This window comes from Ascaphus truei, chromosome 4, assembly GCF_040206685.1.
Source record: "Ascaphus truei isolate aAscTru1 chromosome 4, aAscTru1.hap1, whole genome shotgun sequence".
NCBI classification, from domain to species: domain Eukaryota; kingdom Metazoa; phylum Chordata; class Amphibia; order Anura; family Ascaphidae; genus Ascaphus; species Ascaphus truei.
Window position 1 is genome coordinate 31,441,857 of NC_134486.1, and position 26,012 is coordinate 31,467,868.

Genomic DNA, 26,012 nt, shown 5'->3' on the forward strand with positions numbered 1-26,012 from the left:
TGAACCACTCTATCACCCAGTGAAGAGCACCTAACTACTAAGCGTCCCCTTTCCCTTGTGTTCCTTGCACGTAGCAACTCACCCGGATACAAAACAATACAGGTACCTGAACTCCCCAATGCTTTATAACTTGGTCCAGAACTGTTGTGCAGTCATGCCATGTCTGCTAGTATGCTCCAGTGGGCGCCCCAATACAAAGGCTCCGTCTGATTTATTTCTCCGTTTAAAGATAATATACTTTCTTTGTGTTAACATTATGTACATATTGTGTTACTCCTAAACCCTGTCTCTTACTACTTTTGTGTCATTCACCCAATTTTACATGTTTATCCACTGTTGTGTTGCGGTTCAGAGTGACAATAAGGGCCACATACTTGTGTCGCAATACAAGAAGGTGATTTGCACCTAATACAATACTTGGTAGAAGATTATCCCAAGGCTATGAAGTGACACCATGGTAGGGGCCATTGTACTTTTTGAAGTGTAAGAGACGTGTGCAGAGGTACGCAATGGAGACTGTTTAAAGTGAAACTAAAATTAGGCTTTATTGCGCCTGTCCCTTTAACACAGGAAAACATATGAAAATAAGCCAAACAAAAAACCTATCTCCGCTTTGAAGACTATCTACACATGTAGCTCAGCCCTCTCTGACTGGGTGGCTAGCTAAGCTATTTACCAGCCCAAATATATATACATATATACAGCTATGCAACAATCTCATAAGAAAGTCTAATCTGTGTCTTTTAGCAGTAGGGGAGGCTTCTCTGCTCTCTTGGGTCCGCACCCTTGTGTGCTAAGGCAATGTCAGAATCCAGGTTTAGAATCTTGTCCCCTTTGTTTTGCTGTCAGCGTGCAGTCTCTTTGTAGCTCAAGACATCTGTCCTTCCTTGGTTCAGCCCCCAATGGTGAGACTCAGGAATCCTCTTCCTGTGTGTCTCAGAACAGGCTTTTTCTGCTGAGTTCTGATTAGGCAGGTGGGGTTGGTTGATTGCAGGTGTGCAATTAACCAGCACACTTCTGGATTAGAGGCACATTTCTTAACAGGGGTAAGTCCCTGTTACATGAAGGTTTTAGATTGATAACAAGGTTTAAGTCTTAAAAAGAGTCACAGTAAGATGACCTTACCAGTTAATTAGAAATGACTCCACCTAGGATTATAAATTGTACGTTTTAAAGTTTGAATTCCAAAATTCTGTAACAATTTAATTACAATTTAGCTTAAAACCATTTTCCATATGTTCACAAATCTTTTTGGTTGTATCCTTTCGCATAGTGCATAAAACAAATGTTTTATCACACACAAAGCCAGAGATGGCATCAGGGAGACAGATTACATGTTTTATATTTTACGATTTATGTATAGTCAACAATGAAGGATGTCCCTTCAAACAAGATTGTAAACGTACTAATAGCACTACTAATACATAACACTAAGAATTTATATATGTATACAAATGGGAAACGTTCAATAAAATGTGGTTTAAAAAAATTACATCATTCTAATTCTTTTGGATATTGTATGGGTTGTGATATTGGGTTGTTTTTCATAGGAATTAGTGTATAGTTGCAACCAGTTTACAGTAACACTAAGAAACACATTAGACAGTATTGTATTTTGCAATGAGACAAACAAATGTTTTATTGAAGAAATGAGTAAAAAGATGCATTACATGCGAGGTGAAATACTGTATATACCACGTCACAAAATAGGAAAGGGGATAGCTTGTGGGCACAGCCCAACTGCATTGTAACCAATAGCAGTGGCATGGATCAGAAGTACGTGATATAATAATACTACGGTTATAGTTAACACACCCATTCTGGGTGTTTATTTTGGAAGAATATATCCCCCAGTGGGTAACATTGTCACTATTAACCTCGTGCTCTCTGTGGCTTTATCCTAATGGCCCTACTCATATTAAGCATATTTCCTGTATTGGTTTGCTTATATCTGTAAGGAGTCACAATGTTGCAAGATTTAAATGCAATACTTAAAAAGCATGAGGTGCATCATTACAGGAAATGCTGACACCTTTACAAGCTGGGAAACTGCAGACCAAAAGGTGAGATACACCTGAGCTCAAAACCACAAGCATTCTCTGTGCCCCATATCACCTACAGGTCTGCTTTCCTACTGAACATATGCTAAGGATCAGAAAGACAGGTTAGCTTGGACTTCTCAAACACAGACAATAATGAATCATTAACTTCTGGAGAGTTCAGCAAATAATTCCGTTCTCCGTTCGCCGTTTCTTCTCCGTAGTTTTACGCCTTCATTTCTCCCCCAGAAGTGTCAGATTTTTCTAACAGCTGGCTTTCTGGCCATGTTCTGTGCTCTGATGAACTGAATTGCTGTGGTGAGATCCTGGAAAGGAAAGACATACTGCATTCAAATCACAATGTACTGTGTGTTAGCATGCGGGAAATATAGTACAGTATACTGCATCATTCTTAGGAGTCCTTACAAAGGGTTCCCTGGGGATCAGCCCTGGTGCAATTACCTTTGATAAGTGTACAACCTAAATATTCACACACCAAGAGAAATGTAATTACTTTATCCGCGCTTAATTCGTGGCGTGACTTGGCCTTTTCTCAGAGATAAAGAAATATAAAATATGCTTATTCCAGCAGAAAACTTTTTCACGTTTTTGAGACCAAAATCAATTTTTGGCAAACCAGTTTGCAGAATTTTTAAGGGCTAAAAGTTTCTCAGAAATAACACATTTTCACCATCAGTTTGCAGTTTTGCTAAAGTGATTGGCCAAGCATTTTCTCCACTTCTATCCAGAAACACCCATATTTCAGGCTCTGTATTCCTTTTATCAGTCATGTTTTATTCCGTTGCGATTTATTTATAGAATATATGTTTTTATCTTGTGTATGAATGCAAAAAAACTCATCTGAATATGTGTCACATAAATCAATGGGCAACTTTTAAATACGACTTTTATTGCAATGTTCTCTTTTCCCTCTTTGTGTTCCATTTGGAAGTATCTCATGTAGAACAGTTTTGAGTTTTTGCTTTAATATAGTGATTTGAACATTTTTGTGATGGTTTTGTAGCTAATATCTCTTTGCACTTACCATGGCTGCCTCCTGAGGAATGGCACTGGGGAATGCTGTATAGAAAAACACACGTTTATATAGTTATGGTTGGTTTTAAGCACACGAGTTTAAAAAATAAGCAATTGCAATCATACTGTTATTAATATTAATGAGTTGTCCTGATTGATTTAATAGCTTTGAGTGGTTATTTATTACCAAAGCAAAGCAAAACCTATATTGCACTTATTGTATTATTATAATTTCCTGTACTGTATTCTTTGTGAAGCGCTGAGTACACTTTTGGCGCTATATAAATAAAGACATACAGTACAATACCTATATAGAGTATACTTTTGTAGTAATAAGCTTATGTTCATTATATTAGTTTAAAGAAGTAGGCACTTAACAAATGGCCTCACGTAATAACTGTAATACTCTCTGGATTACATAGGTACTGATACTGGAATGCATTATAACTGTGTGTGTGGTTTTGGAATATCCTTTCATATATATATATACACACTACCCCATGCACTTTCATGGTGAAATAACCCCATTCCTCCAATGTCTTATTCATTCCATAATTAAGGTCTATGGGACACTGTTACATACTGCATGTCCTGTCCATCCAGCAGGCGTTTGTATGTGGCAATCTCCATCTCCAGATGTGTCTTCTGGTCCATGAGAACTCTGTACTCATAGTTCTGGTTCTCCAGATCAGATCGGATCTGGCCCAGCTGCCCTTCCACGTTGTTGATCATGCCCTGTAACTGGCTGAGCTGGGAACTGTAACCGGCCTGTGTCTCTGCCAAGCTGCCTTCCAGGGCTGATTTCTGCAAGAGAGTAACATTGTGCAATTGGGGGAAATCCGTATTTAACACAGTAGCACAGTCCGGTACTGAATACTAAATATATCAGCATATGCAATGCTGGAGAATGGGAAATAGTAGATGATAAATATGTATGATTGATGGAGAGTAGGAGAGTCTGTGTGTTAAGCAGTAAATATGTGTATACCACTGAGCGTACATGTAGGCTTCAAAAGAGATTTTATATAACGCAGTGTATATCTGTATGCCATAATAACATTGCATCCGCTACTTATTCCAAACCAATGTATAGTTATCCAGTGTTCTTTGCATAGACCTAAACAGTGATACCGCGCAATAATCGAGGAATATGAGTGCTAAAACATACCATGCTCAGCTGGCTCTGAAGCTCGATCTCCAGGCTCTGCGCACAGCGCTTCAACTCGGTGACCTCACTTTGGACTGACTCCATCTGTTCAGAACCGGACGCCACCTGACGATTCAGTTCCTCACTCTGTGAGAACATAGAAATAGAAAAGAGACGTATGGAATAATATCTGACATACAGTAGCTGCACTGTGAGTTAGGTGACTTTTATATTTAGAAATGTGGTGATACAAATACCACACCTTTTATCTAATCTTAATAGTAAATTTAGGGGGGTCAATAGAGTTGTTGGTTCCAGCGCTGCTTTTTATACCGGTACTCATGTAGTAAACATAGATAAGTCACCGTATCTTATTCAGCCTCAGGTACCACGTTAGATTGTAAGACATACGATGAACGTTGAGTTTGACTGTTTCAGAGAACATTTATCATTATCTGATGTGAGCTGTTTAAATATTGGAATGAAAGCGATGTGTTTACCCTTTGAAGGAACATGTTCTCAACCTCCCTCATGTTCCTCTCCATCATGTTTTCATATTGCTCTCGGATCTCAGACAAGGCTCTATTCAAATCCGCAGATGGAGCAGCGTTCACTTCCACGTTGACTCTGGCGCCCAGCTGAGCGCGCAGAGAGTTCACCTCCTGCAAGGGCACAAGATGAAGATGAGAATCAGGAGGAGCAGCAATGTGCCATTATGGGGGCTATTATATATCAAGCTTCACAGAAGAATTTTATGTTATTATGTTGGTGGAAGTAGCTTCAATTTCATGTTGCACGTCAATGTGTTTTTTAAGTGCACAATGTTGGGAGTGATTACTGTATTAGAATTTGTATCTGCCAATTCAAAATGCCAGGCCGGCATTTGGGCTAACCCCAGTATCCAAGAGATGTGTTTCAAATGTAGGATGAGACATTTTCTTTTACATCATGCTGGCAAAAAAAACATTCTTGCACCGCACAAATACAGGAATATTAATGGTTTCATACATAACCCCATCATCCTGAGTTCCATTCTATTACATTACCTCTTCATGGTTACTCTTCATTTGCTGCAGTTCATCCTGGAGGCCTTGAACTTGCATCTCCAGGTCACACCTCTCCATGTTCAGCCCTTCCAGGACTCTGCGCAGACCGTTCGCATCCGCCTCAACATTGTTCCTCAGTCTGACCTCCATCTCATACCTTGTGAGACAGCAGGACAATGACATTAAGGGCTACACAGTCCAGGAAACACAAACCCTTAAACGTGTGTACCTTGTACACCTTTGTGGAGATTTAGATGTACTCCTCTTATCTGATCTTCTTATTCATCCCTCCGTTCAATTATTTCTCCATAATATTCATGACACTTACTTGTTTCTGAAGTCATCTATAGCCAGTCGGGCATTGTCTATCTGCAGAACAATCCTGGCATTCTCCACAGTGGCTGCAGAGATCTAAAAAAAAAAAACATACCAGGCAGTGAATTCATATTCATCTTTTAGTCAGTGCAACACTGATTAATTTCCAAAAAATAAACTTGAATGTACCTGACACTGGAGCTCCTGAATAACACTGTAGTACTGACTGAAGTCAGGGGATGAGCTAGGGGCATTGTTTGCATACCACTCACAGATCTTTCTCTCCAGCTGGGCATTTTCCTGCTCCAGTGAGTTCACTCTCTCCAGGTAAGATGAAAGTCGGTCATTCAGAAGCTGCATGGTTTCCTTTTCATTGATGCCGAACAGGCCATCATTCTTACAACCACCGTTACCCCCAAAGCTGCTAAAGTGGCTTCCATGACTAGAGCCACCATGTACACTTCCGTAGCCACATCCATGACCGAAAGAAGAGTGTTTGGAGCTGGAAATGCCTTTACCTCCGTACCCTCCATGATGGGATCCTCCATGATGGGAAATGTGTGAGCCGCCATGATGGACTTTGTGGGCTTTGCAGTGGCTCATAGTGATGCTAAAGTTGGATCCAAATGGAAGGACACTGCAGCTTGATCAGCAAGTGAAGTATAAGAGCTCCCTATCCAACTGTCTCCTTTTATAGAAAGTATGGGTGGGAGGGGTTGTTGAACGAAGTGTACTTTTTTTATGCATCATGTCGACATTACGCTTTATCCAAGTCTAGACAATTTGGAAGATTCTTCAGAAATCAAAGACAATCTGGGCGGCTAAGGGACACAGCAGTTTACCATTTTGTTACAATGCTGCACAACAGAGGGGATAATTTACCTCATAATTGTACAAAAGTGCATGACAACATCAAAGAAGAAGTAAAACATGCGCTGTGAATAAAAACCTGCATAAAGCACTTAATTATTTAATTCACACTATGTTTATTCATGTGTTTAGAAGTAATGTGTTTCTCAAGAAAGGAGGATTCTGATGACAATGTAGGTGGGATGAATGCCACTTGGATCCTGATTTAGTAGTTTGCTTTGTGGAAACTAGTTAATTTTGGAAAATATTGACATTTATTTTTCTTTAAATGCTTCAATTTATTATGATTCACAATATAATGCACTGTAATGTGAAAATAATATAACATAATTAAGGTGAAGGGCAAAGTGATCACTTAAAATGCTTTGAAGTGTGCTGTACTATATATTATAGGCTAAAGCTATTAATTCCTGGCAGTATTGAAATGCCTGCTCTCCTTGCCAAGTTTTTATTTCTATCCAATCAGCTTTCCCTTGTCAGTGCAGCTCTCAGACAGGGGAGGTGATTGGACAGGAGAGATCAGCGAGGCAGTGGCTCCACCTCCTCGCTGCCTGCAGAGAGATCAGCGCAGGAAACAGTGAGGAGGGAGAGTTTGTGTTTGTGTGTCTGGGAGCAGAGTGAGTGTTCGTGACTGCAGAGTTTGTGTGTGTCTGTCTGCAGAGTGTAAGGAATCCGCTCCACGGTTTACTGGTTACCTTACCTTGCAGACCGGTGCAGTTCTGGAACAGCTTTCCTGAGGTTTGCTGCAGCCTGGATTCACTCAAAGCAATACATACTCCCTCTGGTATCTACTGCAGCTGTGCAGCCTTTCATTGCAAACTATACTTGCATTCACTCATTAGGGGCAGGACCTTCACACCCCCGCCGGGGATTGGCCCGCTGGCCTTTAAGTATTGCTTGCCCATAATGCTCCTTGCCGAGCATAGTCCTAACTGGATGTCAACTGTTTTGCCACAAGCTCTCGCTTGTTCTCCTTTGCTGATACCAGATTCCGCCCTGCGTCCTTCAGCTTCCTTCAAGCCGCTTGTTCTCCAATGCTGATTCCAGGTTACGTCCTGCATCCTTCAGCTCCCTTCAAGCCGCTTGTTCCCTTATGCTGATACGGAGGTATTCCCTGCGTCCTTCAGCTTCTGTTTCCCTGTGCTGAAGCAGAGGTTTCGTCCCTGCGTCCTTCAGCCTCCTGGATTCCTGCACTAAAGTAGAGGTTCGTCCCTGCGTTCTGCAGTCTCCTGGATTCCTGCACTGAAGCGGAGGTTTCCCTGTATCTACAGCTTCCTGGTTCCTGGGGCCTACTCTTTCCCTAATATAGAGAGGCCGTGTCCTGGTTCCTGCGCTGAAACAGTGGATTCCCTAGCCCGCTCAGGACTTTTGCGTTGTAGCACTGGTGCACCCGTGCAGCAAGACGGTGTGCTATTCTGGTCTGCCTACCATCTCCTGTGACCAGCACCATGGGCCATGGTCGTCGCTCGCGCAAAGGCCAACCCCGCGCTCCTAAGCTGAAGCGGGTCTCTCCTATCTCCTTATTGCCGAACTCCTGCATGGACAATGTTTATCCTGACGTCTCCTGTTCTGACCCTGGCTTGTACAACGACGACGCTGTCTTCTCCAATCCTGATCCTGCGACATATGACTACGAACTGCGCAATCCGGATCAGCCTGCGCGGTCTCAGGTCGGTGCTTTTACAACCCCACCTCAGCCTCGCGGTCCGACCCTGGTTTGTGGCGAGCAGAACCCTGACAGTATGCTCGGCCCTACAAACTCGGACCCCGCTGAGGTGTGGGTTGGTAAGTTTTTTCCTAAAAACCTGTCCCAGCCTGTAGACCAGTCCCAGTTTGAGAATAATTATTTGTGCGATATAATACCTCTGATGGAAGATCCGTTTATGTTGGAGGGCTTGACTCCCTTGCAAAAGAAATGCCGTAATAATCTGGTTTATAAGGCTTACTGCCTCAGAGACTTAAAACAGTATCTGGCCAGTGTTTTGGCCATTGCTAACATTGCTAGCTCCCCTGATTCCCCTTTAACTGGGGAGGAGCTGAGTCCTGTGGAACTGGTCAACGCCTGTAGTACACTCAATGCCCTGACTTTATCTTTGGACATTCCTATAGTATTCCCGGAACCTTCCGTCATGGTGGCTCTCGCTCACGAGACGCTGCATTTACTTTCCCGTGCATTGAATGATTGCTTGTTAAAACAGGATCGTCTCTTAGCCGCTCACGCCGTCGTTTGGCGGTATCCCTCGGCTACCAGTCCTGTTGCTAAACCGGGGGACGTATCTCTCTCTCCGGGAGATGACCAAACAGAACTATTACCAATATCTCCCAACGTAGCAACTGCCACAGTCCCAAGCTCTGATTGTATGCCCGGGTTCCCTGACACTAATGATATGTCTACATTAACCCCTGCCGATCAGTCCTGTGAGGTCCCCTTGGAGAACACATATGTGTCACTAACTAACACTAAGGTTCTTGTATCAGAGAATAAGTCCCTTAGTTCTCCTATTTCTAGCTTTGAATCCCTCTCTCTAGGTCTTGAGGGTTTTCCAGCTTTAAACTCTGCTAGACAGTCCTGCGCGCTTTCCCCGTCAGAGAAAGAATCCCTAAGTTCTGTTCCCAGGGTTATTTCTGTATTAACCTCTGTGGGGCAGCTCTCTGAGTTTCCTTTGGTAAATCCCTGTTCTCTGTCAGCCACGGTCACGCCCCTAGCTTCAGACGAGAGATTCCTGCTCTCTTCTAATACAGAGAAAAGGTTACCTATGTATTACTCTCAGGCATTGTCTGCATTAACCCCTGTAAATTCTTGCTGCCTCCAAGTTAATGCCTTCGTTGTAGCCTCAGAGAATGAGTCCACAAGTCAGACAGCAGAGGTTGCATTGAGGGATTCCCATAACCGTACGGAGTCTCTAGATATTCTTTGCTATAAATCCCCTGCTTCAGCTCAAGTTTCCGCAGTTTCGTCTCCGGAGACTTCGGCTAAAGTTCTGGTTCCTGTTAAATGTATTCAGGAGTCAGGTTTTTCCCTAAGCTTAGTCGCAGAGTTCCTTCTCCCGGGTATTTCACTGAACCAGCCTGTCGCCCACATAGCGGTGATCCCTGCTTCAGCGCATAGTTCCCACATTATGGAGTCTGCAGTAAGTTCTGGTTTCCCAGACATTCCTTACCAAATACCTACTTCAGAGACCAGTACACTTATGATTAACCCCCGTGTACTGTCTGAGTTCTCCTCCTCTTTAAGCTTAGGGTTAAAGGCATACAGTAGTCTGTATGTCTCTCCTGGGGTTCATATTATGTTCCCAGGAATGTTTGCTGACGCACGGTTTTCTCCCAAAAGTGACGCTTTTCCATATAGATTAGTAAAAAGCTTGCACACTCTTTCCCTTTTCGCTGAATTGTGTCTTTCTAGTTTTGAGACTCTGAGAGGTAATGATTCTCCTTCTGATTCTGAAGCTCTTCCTACAAGGAGTATCCTGTCTGGGGGTCCCCCTGATTTCTCTCTCCAGGCTAATTCTCCAGGGATCAGCATATCTGTGGTCACTCCCTTAGTACTGTCTGAGGTCACCATGCATATATTACAAGTCCTGGGGTTTAACTCTGAGCTGTTTAGCTGTCCTGCCTTTGCTGAAACCCAGTCCCTCAGTACTGTGTCTAAATATGCCCCAGCAAACATGGGGTTACTCTGGGAAGAAATTAAAACTCCTGTCTTAAAGGGTATTTTTTCTCACATGTCCAGCAAATCTAGAACCTCAGTAATTGTTTCTAAGTCACTTATCAATACATCTGATTTTTTCTCTAATCAAACCCAGACACCCTCACTATCGGTTAGGAGTCCTGTGATCAGAGATTTTGCACTAGAAAACACACCAATTCATGTTTTTGTCAGGTTAGGTACCCCTGTGGTTAGGGCCATTGCAGTTTCGGAAAAGACTCCTTGTACTCCTAAGGTGCCTGTCATTAAGAGTTTTCATAGTTCATACTTGCTGCTTGTTGATTCTCAGGGCCCGGTCACTGAGGTACAGACTTCAGCTTCTGATGTTAGCTTCCCTCCCACCACTACCCTGGCTCTGCCTTTTTCTCAAGCTACTGATTTGAAGATCCCAAGGACTATTCCTGATTCACTGACAATATTATCTCCCAATGAAGATTTCCCAGTATTGGAGAGCTCTACTGTTGTTTGCTTCTCTGCTCCTGCTAAACCATGGTTTTGTCCCTTGGAATTTTCGGTTGCCCCTGTTATTTCCTCTCAGTTGGAAATACTCTGTACGTATCCCAAGATTTCGGTCCCTATGCCTGGTTTACTGCTTGCCTTGTCACCTTCCATACCAATACCGGGAGATGCTTCTAACCAGCCTATACCCTTACTAACCATTACTTGGGAGCCTTCTAGAGGAAAAATTCCTCGCAAATTCCAACATGCAGTGGTCAGCCAAGACTTTTTCTGTTACAAAGTTTCTCCTGGTGTATTCGATCAACTATCAGGGCCACTGATCCTAGATTCAGGTTTCTTTATTAAGGACTGGGCTTTCAGTGGGGGTTCTTCTACCGTTTTTGCTCTGGAACTCTCTGGTTCTTCACAGCCCTGGATTTCCAAGACATTTTGCGAGGCAAGCCATGTACCAAGGATGTTTCCTCCATCAATCTTATATCCTAGAACTGTACTCACCAAAGAACTGCTCGTTTACGGATGCCCTTTCTACCTAAAGAATTTTAGGAACAACTCAATGTCCCCAAGGCCCATGGATGGTCCTGTCTGGCCACAGTTCTCACCGGGGGGTGGGGGTACACTAAGGACTAATCATGAGTCTCTGGAGTACGACTCTAGCCCCAATCCTAGACGGTTCAGCAACAATTCCCGGGCCTCCAACTCTATGAGTGCTCATGTTCGCCCGGAGGTCTCGCGTGAAGGGGGGGGTACTGTAAGGAATCCGCTCCACGGTTTACTGGTCTGCCTTACCTTGCAGACCGGTGCAGTTCTGGAACAGCTTTCCTGAGGTTTGCTGCAGCCTGGATTCACTCAAAGCAATACATACTCCCTCTGGTATCTACTGCAGCTGTGCAGCCTTTCATTGCAAACTAAACTTGCATTCACTCATTAGGGGCAGGACCTTCACACCCCCGCCGGGGATTGGCCCGCTGGCCTTTAAGTATTGCTTGCCCATAATGCTCCTTGCCGAGCATAGTCCTAACTGGATGTCAACTGTTTTGCCACAAGCTCTCGCTTGTTCTCCTTTGCTGATACCAGGTTGCGCCCTGCGTCCTTCAGCTTCCTTCAAGCCGCTTGTTCTCCAATGCTGATTCCAGGTTACGTCCTGCATCCTTCAGCTCCCTTCAAGCCGCTTGTTCCCTTATGCTGATACGGAGGTATTCCCTGCGTCCTTCAGCTTCTGTTTCCCTGTGCTGAAGCAGAGGTTTCGTCCCTGCGTCCTTCAGCCTCCTGGATTCCTGCACTAAAGTAGAGGTTCGTCCCTGCGTTCTGCAGTCTCCTGGATTCCTGCACTGAAGCGGAGGTTTCCCTGTATCTACAGCTTCCTGGTTCCTGGGGCCTACTCTTTCCCTAATATAGAGAGGCCGTGTCCTGGTTCCTGTGCTGAAACAGTGGATTCCCTTGCCCGCTCAGGACTTTTGCGTTGTAGCACTGGTGCACCCGTGCAGCAAGACGGTGTGCTATTCTGGTCTGCCTACCATCTCCTGTGACCAGCACCATGGGCCATGGTCGTCGCTCGCGCAAAGGCCAACCCCGCGCTCCTAAGCTGAAGCGGGTCTCTCCTATCTCCTTATTGCCGAACTCCTGCATGGACAATGTTTATCCTGACGTCTCCTGTTCTGACCCTGGCTTGTACAACGACGACGCTGTCTTCTCCAATCCTGATCCTGCGACATATGACTACGAACTGCGCAATCCGGATCAGCCTGCGCGGTCTCAGGTCGGTGCTTTTACAACCCCACCTCAGCCTCGCGGTCCGACCCTGGTTTGTGGTGAGCAGAACCCTGACACAGAGTTTGTGTTTGGATCCAGAGGGTTTCATATTTATAGATATTGATATGGTAGATTTAAACTGGCAAGGATGTAACAGAATGGTTAGTCTATTGCGAAAAGAAACACAGTGACTCATAGAATGAAAACCTTTTGGCCTAAACATTGGTATCGACTTGGAATGTTTTCTGTTCATTCATATACATTTTCAGGGTCCCTCGAGAGATGTTCATGGAGATCACAATAAATGACCTGGAGATGTTTTCAGCGGATATCAAGAGATCATTCCAAACAGAACTGCATAAGACTATGACGGAATTTAAATCGGACCTGCCCTCGCTGTCTGAACGAACCTCGGACCTGGAGCAGAAAGTGGGGGAGTCCCGTCCACTTCAGGCTAATACGGACGATGAAGAATTATAACTAAGGGAAGAAATCAAGACCCTAAAGGACAACTACAGTATGAGGACCTCGAAAACGAGAAAAGGAGGCAAAACCTATGTATCAGGAACGTTCATGACGCAGTCTCTCCAGGCTCCCTCCAGGAATACCTTGAAATGCTCTTTTAATTCTTAAACCCAACCCTGGAGGGCCTTCCCCCACAATGGACAGGGCCCACCATGCCCTAGGCCAGAGCTTCAAGGATCCTAGCAAGTGAAGAGATACCACTCTTGTGGTACTCTTTCCCTGTTACACGGGAAAGGAGAAGATCAGATCAGCATGTAGATATAGAGGTGACATCTCCTTTGAGAATTCCCCAATACAAATATTCAGCAACCTCTCCCAGACTGCAATTTTAAGATGACAGGACTTCCGATCAGTCACCACCCTGCTGCGAGAAAGGGGAGTCCATTATAGATGGGGATTTCCCTATCATCTAATTGTAGACAAGAATGGCAGACAATATGGCCAACGTTGTATGAAGGAGGCAGAACACTTCCTCCGGGAGTTGGGCCTCAGCTCGAGGAGACCGCCCGGGAAATGATCTGACACGCGAAGATCACTCTCATCAGAGAATACACAGATCAAGGCCAGGGGATCCACCCTCTGTATGTATCCACTCCGAGGAGACATGGGATGGGAGCCTCACAGATTCCCTGCTAGCACGCCATGAGATGCCTGTGGCACATCCTCTTGAGCTAGAGTCAGAGGGCTTTCCCCGACAAAAGGTCTGGGAGGAGAGAGACCTGCTCCAGTCATTGTAGATGATGCTTCCACGACCTGGTCTTGAACAGTCGAGACTGGAGAGAGACTGTGGCTTTCAGATGGGAGCATACAATGTGCTCGGATAGTTTTACACTGACTGTGTGACTACCTACACTTGAAGAGGCCATCTCCTGTAGGGTATGGGGCCCACTGGCCAGGACCATGAGCACTACAAAAGGTTTTATTTTGATATGCTATTTGCAAATAAGATACCCACAAAATGTTTAGGATGCTACTGTAAAAAAAGTACTACCTTTTTGCAATGGAAACAAAAGGGAAAAAAAAAAAAATTTAAGACACAGTATGATCAACATTGTTACAGGTGAGACACACACTTTCCAAATATTTAGAGGAAAATTCAACGTATCCAACAAACAGTTCTTTATGTTCTTATAAGCAAGGCCTTACATTAACGAGGTTGTTAGAGATACTCAATTAAACATGTTATTTGATGGCCTTGGCTCCAATGTTATTGCCTAAAAGACTCTGGGAGCTTTCACTTTGTACTTATACAAGCTCTACTGCACAGAGGTGAATCAAATGACGAGTAAAAGTGGGATCAGATCATGGGTAGGAAAATTTACAGACATATATGAGGATTCCATTCTAATTGGGTTTCAAACCAGATTAAGACCGTATCCTTCTGCACAATTCCATGAGATGTTATATAACCTACTACATTATACTTACATCACACCATCAATCAGATTTAATATGGTGCAAATAGCAAGTGCTTAAAATGCATCTACAAAAAGTCAGATATAATACATAATGTATGGAATTGCCAGAAGGTTAAGATACCCTGGTCTAAACGCCTAGATATCATAAGGAAATAAGCGAGCTGCATTTTTCTGCCAATCCACAAGCAGCAATTCCCGGGTACTACAATTCTTCGAAGGGGGGTTGCTCTAGAGTCTCAAAAAAAGGTGGAGACCGCATTTCTGGCAGCAGTAAAAACATATAGGGCTGGATCAAAGAGATTGAGCCTCCATTAAAATAGTGGCAAGACAAAATGGATTTTTATTGAGGATGAATTGGCCCAATTGTCTCCAAGATAAAGAAGCAGCATGAGGTACGTTTCTTAAAAACTGGGACTCATACTGTACATCCATACGATTCCACGGACACACAAAGATTGATATACATAAAACTGTTGATCATACCTCATTGGTAGATGGTAAAAAGCTAATCGGGAACTCTGTAACATACTAAACTTAGAAGATTTGGGGTGATAGGGAATGGTGAGACATATGGAAAAGGGAACTGCTGGAGCATTCCATAATGATGTTGGTATATTATTGTTAATGTCGCTGTTGATGATGATATTATTGTTATCATTATTACTATGATTATGGAGACTAGTGACAATCATATAAGCTAATTGCCTTCACCTCTACTTCTCAATAAAGAGATGATCCTGCCATGTTTCATGCTGGTGTTCTTTGTATTCTTTTAGATTGAGTTGCATTACATTCTAAATATGAAAAAAAAATGGTGTTGTCCTCATGCGGACTTAGAAATGGTAAAAGCATTATATATGAAAAAGGTGTATTAAAAGTCTAATATTATCCATGATTTATGGGGCTCATTGGTGTGCCAATCAAATAAGCAAGAGAGCTTAGAGGCTGCATTATAATGTTGAAAATTGGGTAGACCGAGACCACCTGAGCTTTGGGGTCTTTTTTTATTTGTAACTTAATTTTTATTTGATTTCAGATTTATTTGTTTTCAAATAGAGAGATGACATTACATTTTATCAGAAACCGGCATGTAGAAACAGTTCTTAATACAGTAAATAATAAATATATATCACCAAAAAGGAAAAGGGGGGAGGTTGGGGTGGAAGGCAGAAGGTCCCCAGGGCCCAGATTGTGTGTTATCTTAATGTCACATTGCCTCCGTCACTATCCAATCTCCCTGTTTCCTGTGTGGTCCTGTCCCTCCAACCCTTGGAGTTAAGCCCTCGTCCCTCTATTCCAGAGCTCTTACGTATACACAGGTGGTTATTGTTATCTAAAATGGACAATATTATTACAGCATACATATATACAAATTAAAAGCTTAAAAACAATCAAAACAGTTACAAATTAAAACAATTAATTAAACACAATAAAATTACTTAAAGTCTACACTAACCTCACATGAAAAAACTGCATACCCATGGATCGTCTATTAAGTGATCCATGAACCCCATAATCAATAACTAATCTGTTTGCAAATCATGGCTTTGGGCATGAGATTCAAAGAATCATATATATATAAAAATGAATTTAAAATTCATGGGAATTTCCTAGAAATCAACCTTATTCTTATTAAGACTCATTTAATTAAATAAGTATTATGTGGGTAAAACCATAAGACCTTCGAAGGTGCGAATAGGTGAGCATGTCAATGGCATAAAAAATGCAAAGTGCCTGCTGGAAAAAGGAAAGATGAGACACAATTTGGCACAACATTTCCTTGACCATCACAATGGCTCAGTAGAGGGATTACATTTTAGGGGGTCATATGTACAGTGTTGTGAAAAAGAAAGTACACCCTCTTTGAATTCCGTGGTTTTATATATCAGGACATAATAACAATCATCTGTTCCTTAGCTGGTCTAAATATTAGGTAAATACAACCTCAGATGAACAACAACACATGACATATTACCGTGTCATGATTTATTTAACAAAAATAAAGTCAAATTGAAGAAGCCATGTGTGAAAACTAAGTACACCCTTACTGCTTCCATAGGAATTAAGATGCTAAGTAGCAGACAGGTGCTGCTAATCAAATGCCCTTGATTAATTGATCATCAGCAAGTGTGCCCACCTCTATAAAAGCTAAAGTTTTAGCAGTTTGCTGGTCTGGAGCATTCATGTGTGTTAACACAATGCCAAGGTGGAAAGACATTAGCAATGATGTTAGAGAAGCAATTGTTGCTGCCCATCAATCTGGGAAGGGTTATAAGGCCATTTCCAAACAATTTAAAGTCCATCATTCTACAGTGAGAAAGCTTATTCAAACGTGGAAAACATTCAAGACAGTTACCAGTCTTCCCAGGAGTGGACGTCCCAGCAAATCCAACCCAAGGTCAGACCGTGCAATGCTCAGAGAAATTGCAAAAAAAACCAAGAGTTACATCTCAGACTCTACAGGCCTCAGTTAGCATGTTAAATGTTAAAGTTCATGACAGTACAATTAGAAAAAGACTGAACAAGTATGGTTTGTTTGGAAGGGTTGCCAGGAGAAAGCCTCTTCTCTCTAAAAAGAACATGGCAGCACCGCTTAGGTTTGCAATGTTGCATCTGAACAAACCACAAGACTTCTGGACAGACGAGACAAAAGTGGAGATGTTTGGCCATAATGCACAGCGCCACGTTTGAAGAAAACCAAACACAGCATATCCGCACAAACACCTCATACCAACTGTCAAGCACGGTGGTGGAGGGGTGATGATTTGGGCTTGTTTTGCAGGCACAGGACCTGGGAACATTGCCGTCATTGAGTCGACCATGAACTCCTCTGTATACAAAAGTATTCTAGAGTCAAATGTGAGGCCATCTGTCAGACAGCTAAAGCTTGGCCGAAATTGGGTCATGCAACAGGACAATGATCCCAAGCACACCAGCAAATCTGCAACAGAATGGCTGAAAAAGAAAAGAATCAAGGTGTTGCAATGGCTCAGTCAAAGTCCAGACCTCAACCCGATTGAAATGCTACGGCTGGACCTTAAGAGAGCTGTGCATAAACAAATGCCCTCAAACCTCAATGAACTGAAGCAATGTTGTAAAGAAGAGTGGGCCAAAATTCCTCCACAATGATGTGAGAGACTGATAAAGTCATACAGAAAACGATTACTTCAAGTTATTGCTGCTAAGGGTGGTTCTACAAGCTATTGAATCATAAGGTATACTTCGTTTTTCACACATGGCTTCTCCATTTTGGCTTTATTTTTGATAAATAAATCATGACACGATGTAATATGCCATGTGTTGTTGTTCATCTGAGGTTGTGTTTACCTAATTTTAAGACCTGCTAAGGAACAGATGATTGTTATTATGTCCTGATATGTAAAACCATGGAATTCAAAGAGGGTGTACTAATTTTCACACAACTGTAGTTATGAGAGACATTAGAAAGGGAGATAGGGAGCTTAAAGTTCTCCAGAGGGAACAACAAGGAATGCAGAGAGCACACTAGAAGTCTTGAATGGTGGGGTATCGCTGATCACCAACCCAATCTACCAAAATGAAGCCAAAATGTCACCACGTCTCCTGAAAAGGATCAGTACTATATGCGATTTTACTTGTTCTGTTGTATGTATGTATGTATGTACATATTTATTTATATAGCCCCAACCGTGTACTCAGCGCATTACAAAGACAATACAGTACAGGGAATTATAATAATACAATAAGCGCAGCAAAGTCAGATAATAAGAAAGGAAATCCCTGCCCTAGGGTGCTTACAATTTAAGTGGTATGTTGGGAGAGTTACAGAGACAGCAGGTGAGGGAATAAGTGCAGTAAATGGCAGTACTTATCCACAATTGTTGGTAAGAGTGGCTGAGTATTGTATAGTAGCCATGAGGCCCTACTTTTGGGATGCTTCTTTTGTGATGTACGTTTTAAGGTTGGTCAGTATTAAATTACATGGGTTAACACCATTAGCAGGGAAAGAGGAGGCAGGGAGGCGTGGGTGAGAGCAGTTGTGTATAGGGGCTGGGTCCAGGATTAGGAGAGATATCCCCAGCAACAAGCAGGGTTGCCACCACTCTTACTACGGGTTTTGGCCACGTACCTCCCGACTACGGGTTTACCTAGTAAACCTCCAGGTGGTGGCAACCTTTGGAGGCCAGTTGGTGGTGGTGGTGATGGCGGCAACGTCTCCCGGCATCTCCTCCCGGCATCTTCCCCCCTGCAAATACTGGCAATATGGCTGCGTAGCGGCAAATGGCGCCGTGATGCCATGCCAACGGGAATGCCATGTGATGTAAGAGGATCACGTGACGTCCGTTGCAATAACAACGAGACGCTATGTGACGTTGCGGCATCATGCAGCGCCACATTGTCATGGCAACTTGCCGCCGCGTGACGTTGACATCACGTAGCGTCCCGTTGTCATGGCAATGCAGCGTCACTTGACGCCGCACAGCCATATTGAAGTTTATTGCAGGGGGGGAGATGCCGGGAGGACGCTAGAGGTAAGTGCTTTATTTATTTCTTTTTTAATAATCTCCGGGTTGGCCTTCAGTTGAAAGTTGCAAACCTGGCAGCAAGGAGGAGAGAGGGGAGGGAAAGAGAGGACTTGTGAGGGGGGCTTTTTATTTAGTGGTGTAGAAGTTGTCGGGAAAGAGGTGTTTAAATAGTCGTGCAGTGTATGGGCACAAGCATAGGAGGAGGGGAGGAGCGATGAAGTAATGTGGAATAGGAGGGGAGTGTGGAAGTTGGTGAGAAGAGAAAAGTTTACAAAGGAGTGAGAAAACAGCAAATAGGGGGGACATAATGAGAGGCAGGTCTCTTTGATTTGCGTACGATTTTTACGTGCCGCTAATTATATACTTGGATTGTCTTGTACATATTACACTATTCCTGTTCTCTTTCTGTCTCCCATTTGACGTATTTGTTTGTATTTGATTGTATGTTTGTGTGCCCGTGAACACAGAGTAGCGCACTTTGTATTTTTCCTTGTGTTATCTGGTTTGCAGTTTTGGAATTCTGTAAATGTTTGTGCTGCCGCAAAGGCTGCTCTGCCGAGTTGCTCATTGTAAGCCTCTGCTGGCATGAGCCTCTGCATCTACAACACAGCCCGGGATCCAGCCTGTTCCAGGGACGTTGCCATGCCGCTCTTGGCATTGCTTTGATCCAGGCAGCTGAATGGGTGTTTAACTCAAGTTCAGAAAGAGAGGAGAGGGAAAAAATATATTGTCTCCCAGTCTTTTGAAAGGTGATAACTTCTCAAACATCCATCTTGGTTTTTCACACTCCCGATGGCTGTTTTAAACGTGGCCATTGCAAGGCTTGTAATTGTTGTACCAAATAAAGGTTTGTTTGTTTTTTGTTTTTCTCCACATGATACTAAAGATAAAATTCAACACTGGTGGATTCAAACATTGTAGCACACAATATGTGGTATATATGTTACCTTATCCATCTGGACTACAGGGTATTGGAAAGACTATAAGAAAATGACAAGTTTGCATTTTGGAGCGTTTGAATAACATTAGAAATGGCACCAAGTTTACTTTTCAGAACAAACCTTTTAAGTTATCTTTCCCATTGTCCTTTGGTTCATAACGGGGAATAAGTTTATGGGGATCGAACATGGGATGAAAAATGTTAGATCTTGCTGTCACTAGGAGAGAATCGGTCTGGATTTTTAGTTTAGACTCAACATGTCCTCTGGGGTTTAATGAACAAAGGGAGATGATTCTTTTTTTTTTTTTCCAAAGATGAATGATTTGTATAAATGACTGCTTCATGCCTGACTTTTTGTTCTGTATGGTTTTTTTTATCCCTATATATTGTAACAGACCAGGTCTATTACATTAGAAGACAGTAGGGGGAGCAAGCAGTTCCTCTGTCTACGTGCGAAGTCTGCAAGGAAGTTACACTTCATAAAAGTGTATGTGCCCAGGAAAAGTCTCCTCCCATGTGAACATTCTAGTGTAATATTATTACCTCTGCTGAATGTTCTTTCAAGAACACTTTAAATCTTGTTTGAATTTTATATATCCTCTAAGTGCTGCTATAAGAACATTTTTATTACTAGGAATAGTGATTTTATGTTTTTTTATGATCCAGAAAAAATCTTTTTCTTTTTTTTACTTTTTTCACATTTTTTCTCCGTAAATATACGTTTTTTTTTTTTTTAACCAAATATTTTAATATGTCAAAACAATATACATATAGTATTTCTAATATGAGGGATAATAAAGATAGAGGTATGGATTTTTGGGAGCATATACAAACTAATGCCCAGGAGAAACCACACCCTCTAATTTGTCAATTGCACAATACTCTTAAAGCAGGAATACTATACTAGTATGATTTGATTATACTGGAGAATTATGTAAAACACTGTGGAATACCCAGAGGATTAAGGATACAGAATGTGCTTTGTTTTGGTATTGACTATGTAGAATTTACCTCAGAATGGGAAAGCACATTGGAATTTTTTTTTTTTTTAAACTTTGGGCCTACTAATTAATAATTGTTACCGACTGAGTACGCAGCACTGTACCTGTCCCATAGAATTTACAATCTATTTTTTGGTACCTGAGGCACAGGGAGATAAAGTGACTTGCCCAAGGTCACAAGGAGCCGACACTGGGATATGAACCAGCCACCCCTGCTTCAAACTGTGTCATTGTTTTAGGGAAACTAAATTACAGTAGACACAAATCAAAGATTTGCAGATTAAACTAGACATTAAAAATGTTATGGTGCGTAAAAAAAAAAGTGATAAAAACCCTCCACTGTACAGTGTACAGTAAAATAGTTGCCCCAGGGTGGGTGGTTAGGCCTCCAGGGAGAGGGAGTGCTTCTATCTGCTCTCACTGCGCAGCTCTTTCTGACTGGTGCAGCCCGGCAGGATTAATACAGCGGGAGCTCCATTGAGAAGCAATGACCTCCGCTGAGTTAATCCTGATGGGAAATTCCCCCCTGCTTTGCACTTGGCTGTGATCAGGCCGCTCTTAGTCTGCGGTTCACCCGCTCAAGTACGGGCAGGGAGACAATGAATCTGACTGCATCATTAAATGGAAGAAATTGGAAAATCACGATAAAGAAACCTGTAGATAGAAGCTCATATAAGATTTGTGACAGGGCCTTAGCCCCTGTCTAGAAGGGCTTCAAATAGCAAGCCTGTATGTGAATGATGAGTCCGGCAGGGAGCTGGTTAATTGCAGCAACAGACAATAAACCAGTCTCTACCTGGCTCATCAGTCAGGTAGAAAAGCCTCCTGCTTAAACTGCAGGGGATTTCTCTAGAACTGAGGAGGTGTGTGCTGCCAGAGAGAGATCCCAGGGAACCAGACCCTCTTTTCCAGGACGCAGCGGACTGTGGAACCCGCCAGAGCATGCACGCCATGGACACCGACCCAGAGACTGATGTAAAGAGCCCCCTGCTTACAGGTGCCTCTATGGACTTTGGTGTCAGAGGATGAAAAGAGGACTAGCCTCCCAGCCCTGATGATCGGGACTGGAATGTGTGAGTTAGCCTTTCACAAAGGGATAGGCCTGCTTTATTTCTTTTGCATGCTGACATGAAGCTGTACTGTTTTGAAGCTATGGGCTAAATAAAAACCAATGTTAATTTCCCCCAATCCATGTCTTCCTGGACACACCTCTGCACTCGTATCCTACAGATTTAATACCAATCACCTCATCCAGATAGATTTCACCACCAACAGGAAAACACTATAAATGATTATAAATCTAGTTATAATAAATATGAGAATTCTAAATATAATAAAACATGGACATCCAGATACACACCAGACAAACAGAGAAATAGACAAGACAAGAGGAATTATATGTATGAAGGAGCGGTACCAAAGATCGTAGAGAAAGAAATAGTAATCGGGAAGTTGAACAGGATTTTTGTATCACGAGAGATGGAGTAGAAAGTATGGAACAGAAATCGGAATCAGATTGTAGAGGAGAGATCACTAATTCAAACCAAACAAGTTACAAAAAAGGTTCCGGAAGACCCGAAGAGGACAGAGACGAAGAGGGGAAAACCCAAAGAATAGGATGGAAAAAAAACCTGTAAATATTTTTAATCTTTCAGAATATAAACTCCACCCATGTGAAGTGTCATTGCTTAATAAGGCACTTTTTGCCCCTTGGAAGTTCCGAATAAATTTGAGCTCTTTCTCGACATGTGTAAGTTTATCGGGAATCTCACTCTCGACATTTTGCTAGAAGTATTGATCAACAAAATGAAGTTTAAATAGTTAAATCAGATCTTGATAAAAAAAAAACTATTAAAAAAAAAAAAGAAGCTATACAATACCTCACGGCTTTAAATGGATTAGAGAAAAAAAAATTGGTTCTCAAAGTGAATGGTTATCACTTGAGCCTAGGCGCAAAGTTCATATTTCATGTCTAACCCCTAGCACATGCATCACTTATCTGAGATCTGAGACCAAAACAGATCTGCAAGACCTCAGCAGCCGATACAGATGTGAACCAAAATAACAATGACAGAAACCACTCAGAAAGGGAATATATGCAAAGCAATGATGTATTGAAATGTACAGAGTCCGCAGCAGCGGTGGGCAGTAAAAACTCACAGGAAAGCCCTGTATTAGGGCATATGGCAAACAGGCAGCGTTCTGGCAGAGGGTATGGAACCAAACGTGACGTCACAGGATCAACAAGGAAGATCCGGTGAAGGCTGAGCTGCAGCTTGTCACCGTCTGTATTAAGTTTTTTACCTATTTATAGTGTATTATTGCAATCCATTTTTTGACCTAGACATCTGTGGAAGCGCCTGGTGAATTTCTGTCTCCATCTGAGACCAAAAGACTGTTCATGGTCCCATGGTTCAACAAAGTATTGGACCGCTCCTCCTTCTCTTACCATGCACCTCAACACTGGAACAATCTACCGGGGACTCACAGCAGCCACCAGTCTAAGTTCTTTCAAAACTAAGGCTGTCTCACATTTTAATCTGGTCTGTAAGAGTTACATACACCTATAACATATTATCTTCAACTGTGCATGCAATGTCTTGTATATAATGTATTACCCTGCTCACTAAATGTAACTATGTATTTGTACCAATGTATTTGTCATCATAACTGTACCCAGGACATACTTGAAAACAAGAGGTAACTCAATGTATTACTTCCTGGTAACATATTTTATAAATAAATAAATGTGATGAAGGACTAAACACGCAAGACTGTTTAAATTTAGAAAACCTCTCTGAATTACAGTATGTTCTGATAGAACCAATTTACCTGATACAATCTCAGAGCGATCATATTAGCGTTCTTCAATCTTGTGATGAAGGCTCAGGATCGACTCTGCACACGTTAAAAAAAAATCTAAAGATAACATGCCTAAAGAAGAAAGAACTGCCTTAAAAAAATCTAGACCAAAATAATAGTATTGTGATTAAATCAGTGGACAAAGGTGGAGGTAAAGTCACGTCGATCATGGAAAGAATCCTGCAGAGTTGAAAATAAAAGAAATCTAATTAGTCGCTTTAGGAGATAGAGGGGACGATAGATTTCTAACTCAGACAATGTGAAACCTATTGGAAACATTCCCTGCAGACACTGTCACCAATGGGTCTGAATCAGGACGTAGACTTAGCAGCTTTTATTGGATACTTAAGGATGGATACTTATTAATACATTTATTGTACAATTTTTTATTCCACAATTTTTATTCCATTCTATTTTTGCAATTATCTCCATGTTTTTTTTATTTTATTACATTTTTTTTCTATTTTTACTGTTGGTTTCGTGTATTTTTACTCATAAATATTGTTTTTCGTAATTTAGTATCTTCCATTAGAATGATCTAAATATTCCTATTAGCTCCTGTTCTTCAGCCATTAAATGCATTCCAATATTTTATTAAAAATATTATATAAATGTTCTCCGTCTATTAATAATTGTATATATCTATAGTTTTTTCTGCTTTTTGGTATACTGATTTTGAATGTTATTGCTTGCTTATTTATTTGTGTAACATTTGTAAATATCCCTGTATAAGCCCATTGAATCAATGTGAAGAGTTAACATATTTGGGACTATCATAGTGTTATTATAGAGGTGTGATATAGCCCAGTACACAGCCGTGTACCCTTGAGAAAGGAACCAGGGAGTTCTGAAACGCGTTGGGTTGCTGTGGTTGTTCCACTGACATTGTGCATGGCATCACCATGCTGCGCCCCTCCGGACCAGCTGAAGACGAGAGAGATCAGAGAGGCAGAGGCCCAGCATGGGCCTTCGCCCACATAAGGGCTTCTGTGACTCTAGAGGGTGTGAGCTGTGGCTGGCTCTCCTCCCCCCTCACCACAAGGGTTGTTCGATTCGTACGCACGCCAACAGGGGACTCAAACAGCAAGAGCCGTGCGGCGAGCAAAAGATCCAGGACCGGTCATCTAGGTGTCCAAGCCGCAGGATCAGGTGAGCATGATAATGCTGTGTTGGAAGTGATGATGATGTTAGTGATGTGGGGTCGGTTATGACAGGGTCGGACTGTGAGTCCCAAGGGTCAGACAGCGACGATAGTGAGAGCGCTAGGGCAAGCACTGGGTCAGACTCAAGCAGCGGTGCAGACAGCGATGAATCCCCAGGGGTAAAGCGCATAAGGAAGCAGGTAGAAGCCTTGAGAAATGCTGCGTAGCGAAGTAGAAAGGTGAAGGCGAAAAAATGCAAAGCGCGCAAGGACAAGGGGGTAATTTCCTCCCACAGCAGGGAGGATTCGTTTGCGGTAGAGACTAGCTCCCTGAACACACACTTGCCTACGAAAACCCAGAGAGATATAGGTAAAAGGAGGTATGTAGATATGTTTAGGCTGTCTGTAACGGGGCGAGCAGAGAGGAAGCGTGCGCGGGAGGCGGGCGAGAAAGTGCAGGTTGTGAGGAGTAATGCAAACTGGATACTGGGTTTCACTGTTTTCGGGGACTGTTTCCTTTCAAAACATCCCAAACAATTGCATAATGTAATGAAATACTTGAATGTAATGCAGACCATGTCTGATTAATACGGGGGGTCAGCGTGGGGGGGATTATGACGAGCAGTTCAGGCAGAGGTGGCGGGAGAGCCATGTTTGAGTAAGATGGACATGGACTTGTGGATGAATCTGGTGGGACAGGAGAAGCAAAAGGGTAACGCACCCTTTCCCAAGGGGCCGGGTGGTTGGCCCGGGAGTTATTCATTGAGCAGGGACAAGAAAGGGGAATGTTGGGCGTTTAATGATAAACATTGCACGCTGGGGGCGGGTTGCAAGTTTAGACGTGTGTAGCCAGTGTGGGGGTAACCACCCCGTCAAGAAGTGCTACAAAGCCCCGGGCAACCTCAACCAGGGGAGAGGGTATGCCATTAACAAAGGCCCCAACAACGGTCAGCCTTAGCGGTTTGAGCCGTTGGTTAAGGGGGTACCCATTCGCCTGTCTAAGACATGCAAATGAGCATACAGTAATATTTCCATTTGCTATATGCTTTGCTGTGGAGGGTTTTTGTCACTTCTTTTACCCACCATAACTTAACTATGTGTGGTAAAACCTATTCCTTGCTTCATTTTTTGCATAGCCAGTATAACCAACCCCACACTGAGGAGACCCATTAAGGTCAAAACAGTCTGTCTATGGGTGGGTTTGCTGGCTATGCATCTTAACACTGGCTGTGCTCAAAGCTGTGACCATGCAGC

General features: G+C 42.6%; 2 protein-coding genes across 2 annotated transcripts in view; both read right to left on the reverse strand.

Moving 5' to 3' along the window:
• Nucleotides 1-26,012, reverse strand: part of CNIH3 (cornichon family AMPA receptor auxiliary protein 3) — a 207,689-nt gene that overhangs the window by 121,954 nt on the left and 59,723 nt on the right. The gene's annotated exons all lie outside the window — the stretch shown is intronic.
• Nucleotides 1,609-6,248, reverse strand: LOC142491922 (keratin, type I cytoskeletal 19-like). Its single transcript, XM_075594722.1, has 8 exons — nt 5,772-6,248; nt 5,596-5,678; nt 5,268-5,424; nt 4,722-4,883; nt 4,243-4,368; nt 3,658-3,878; nt 3,085-3,119; nt 1,609-2,365 (listed from the first exon to the last, which is right to left on the reverse strand). The coding sequence occupies exons 1-8, from the start codon at nt 6,183-6,185 to the stop codon at nt 2,304-2,306; spliced, it is 1,260 nt and encodes a 419-aa protein (XP_075450837.1). The 5' UTR covers nt 6,186-6,248; the 3' UTR covers nt 1,609-2,303.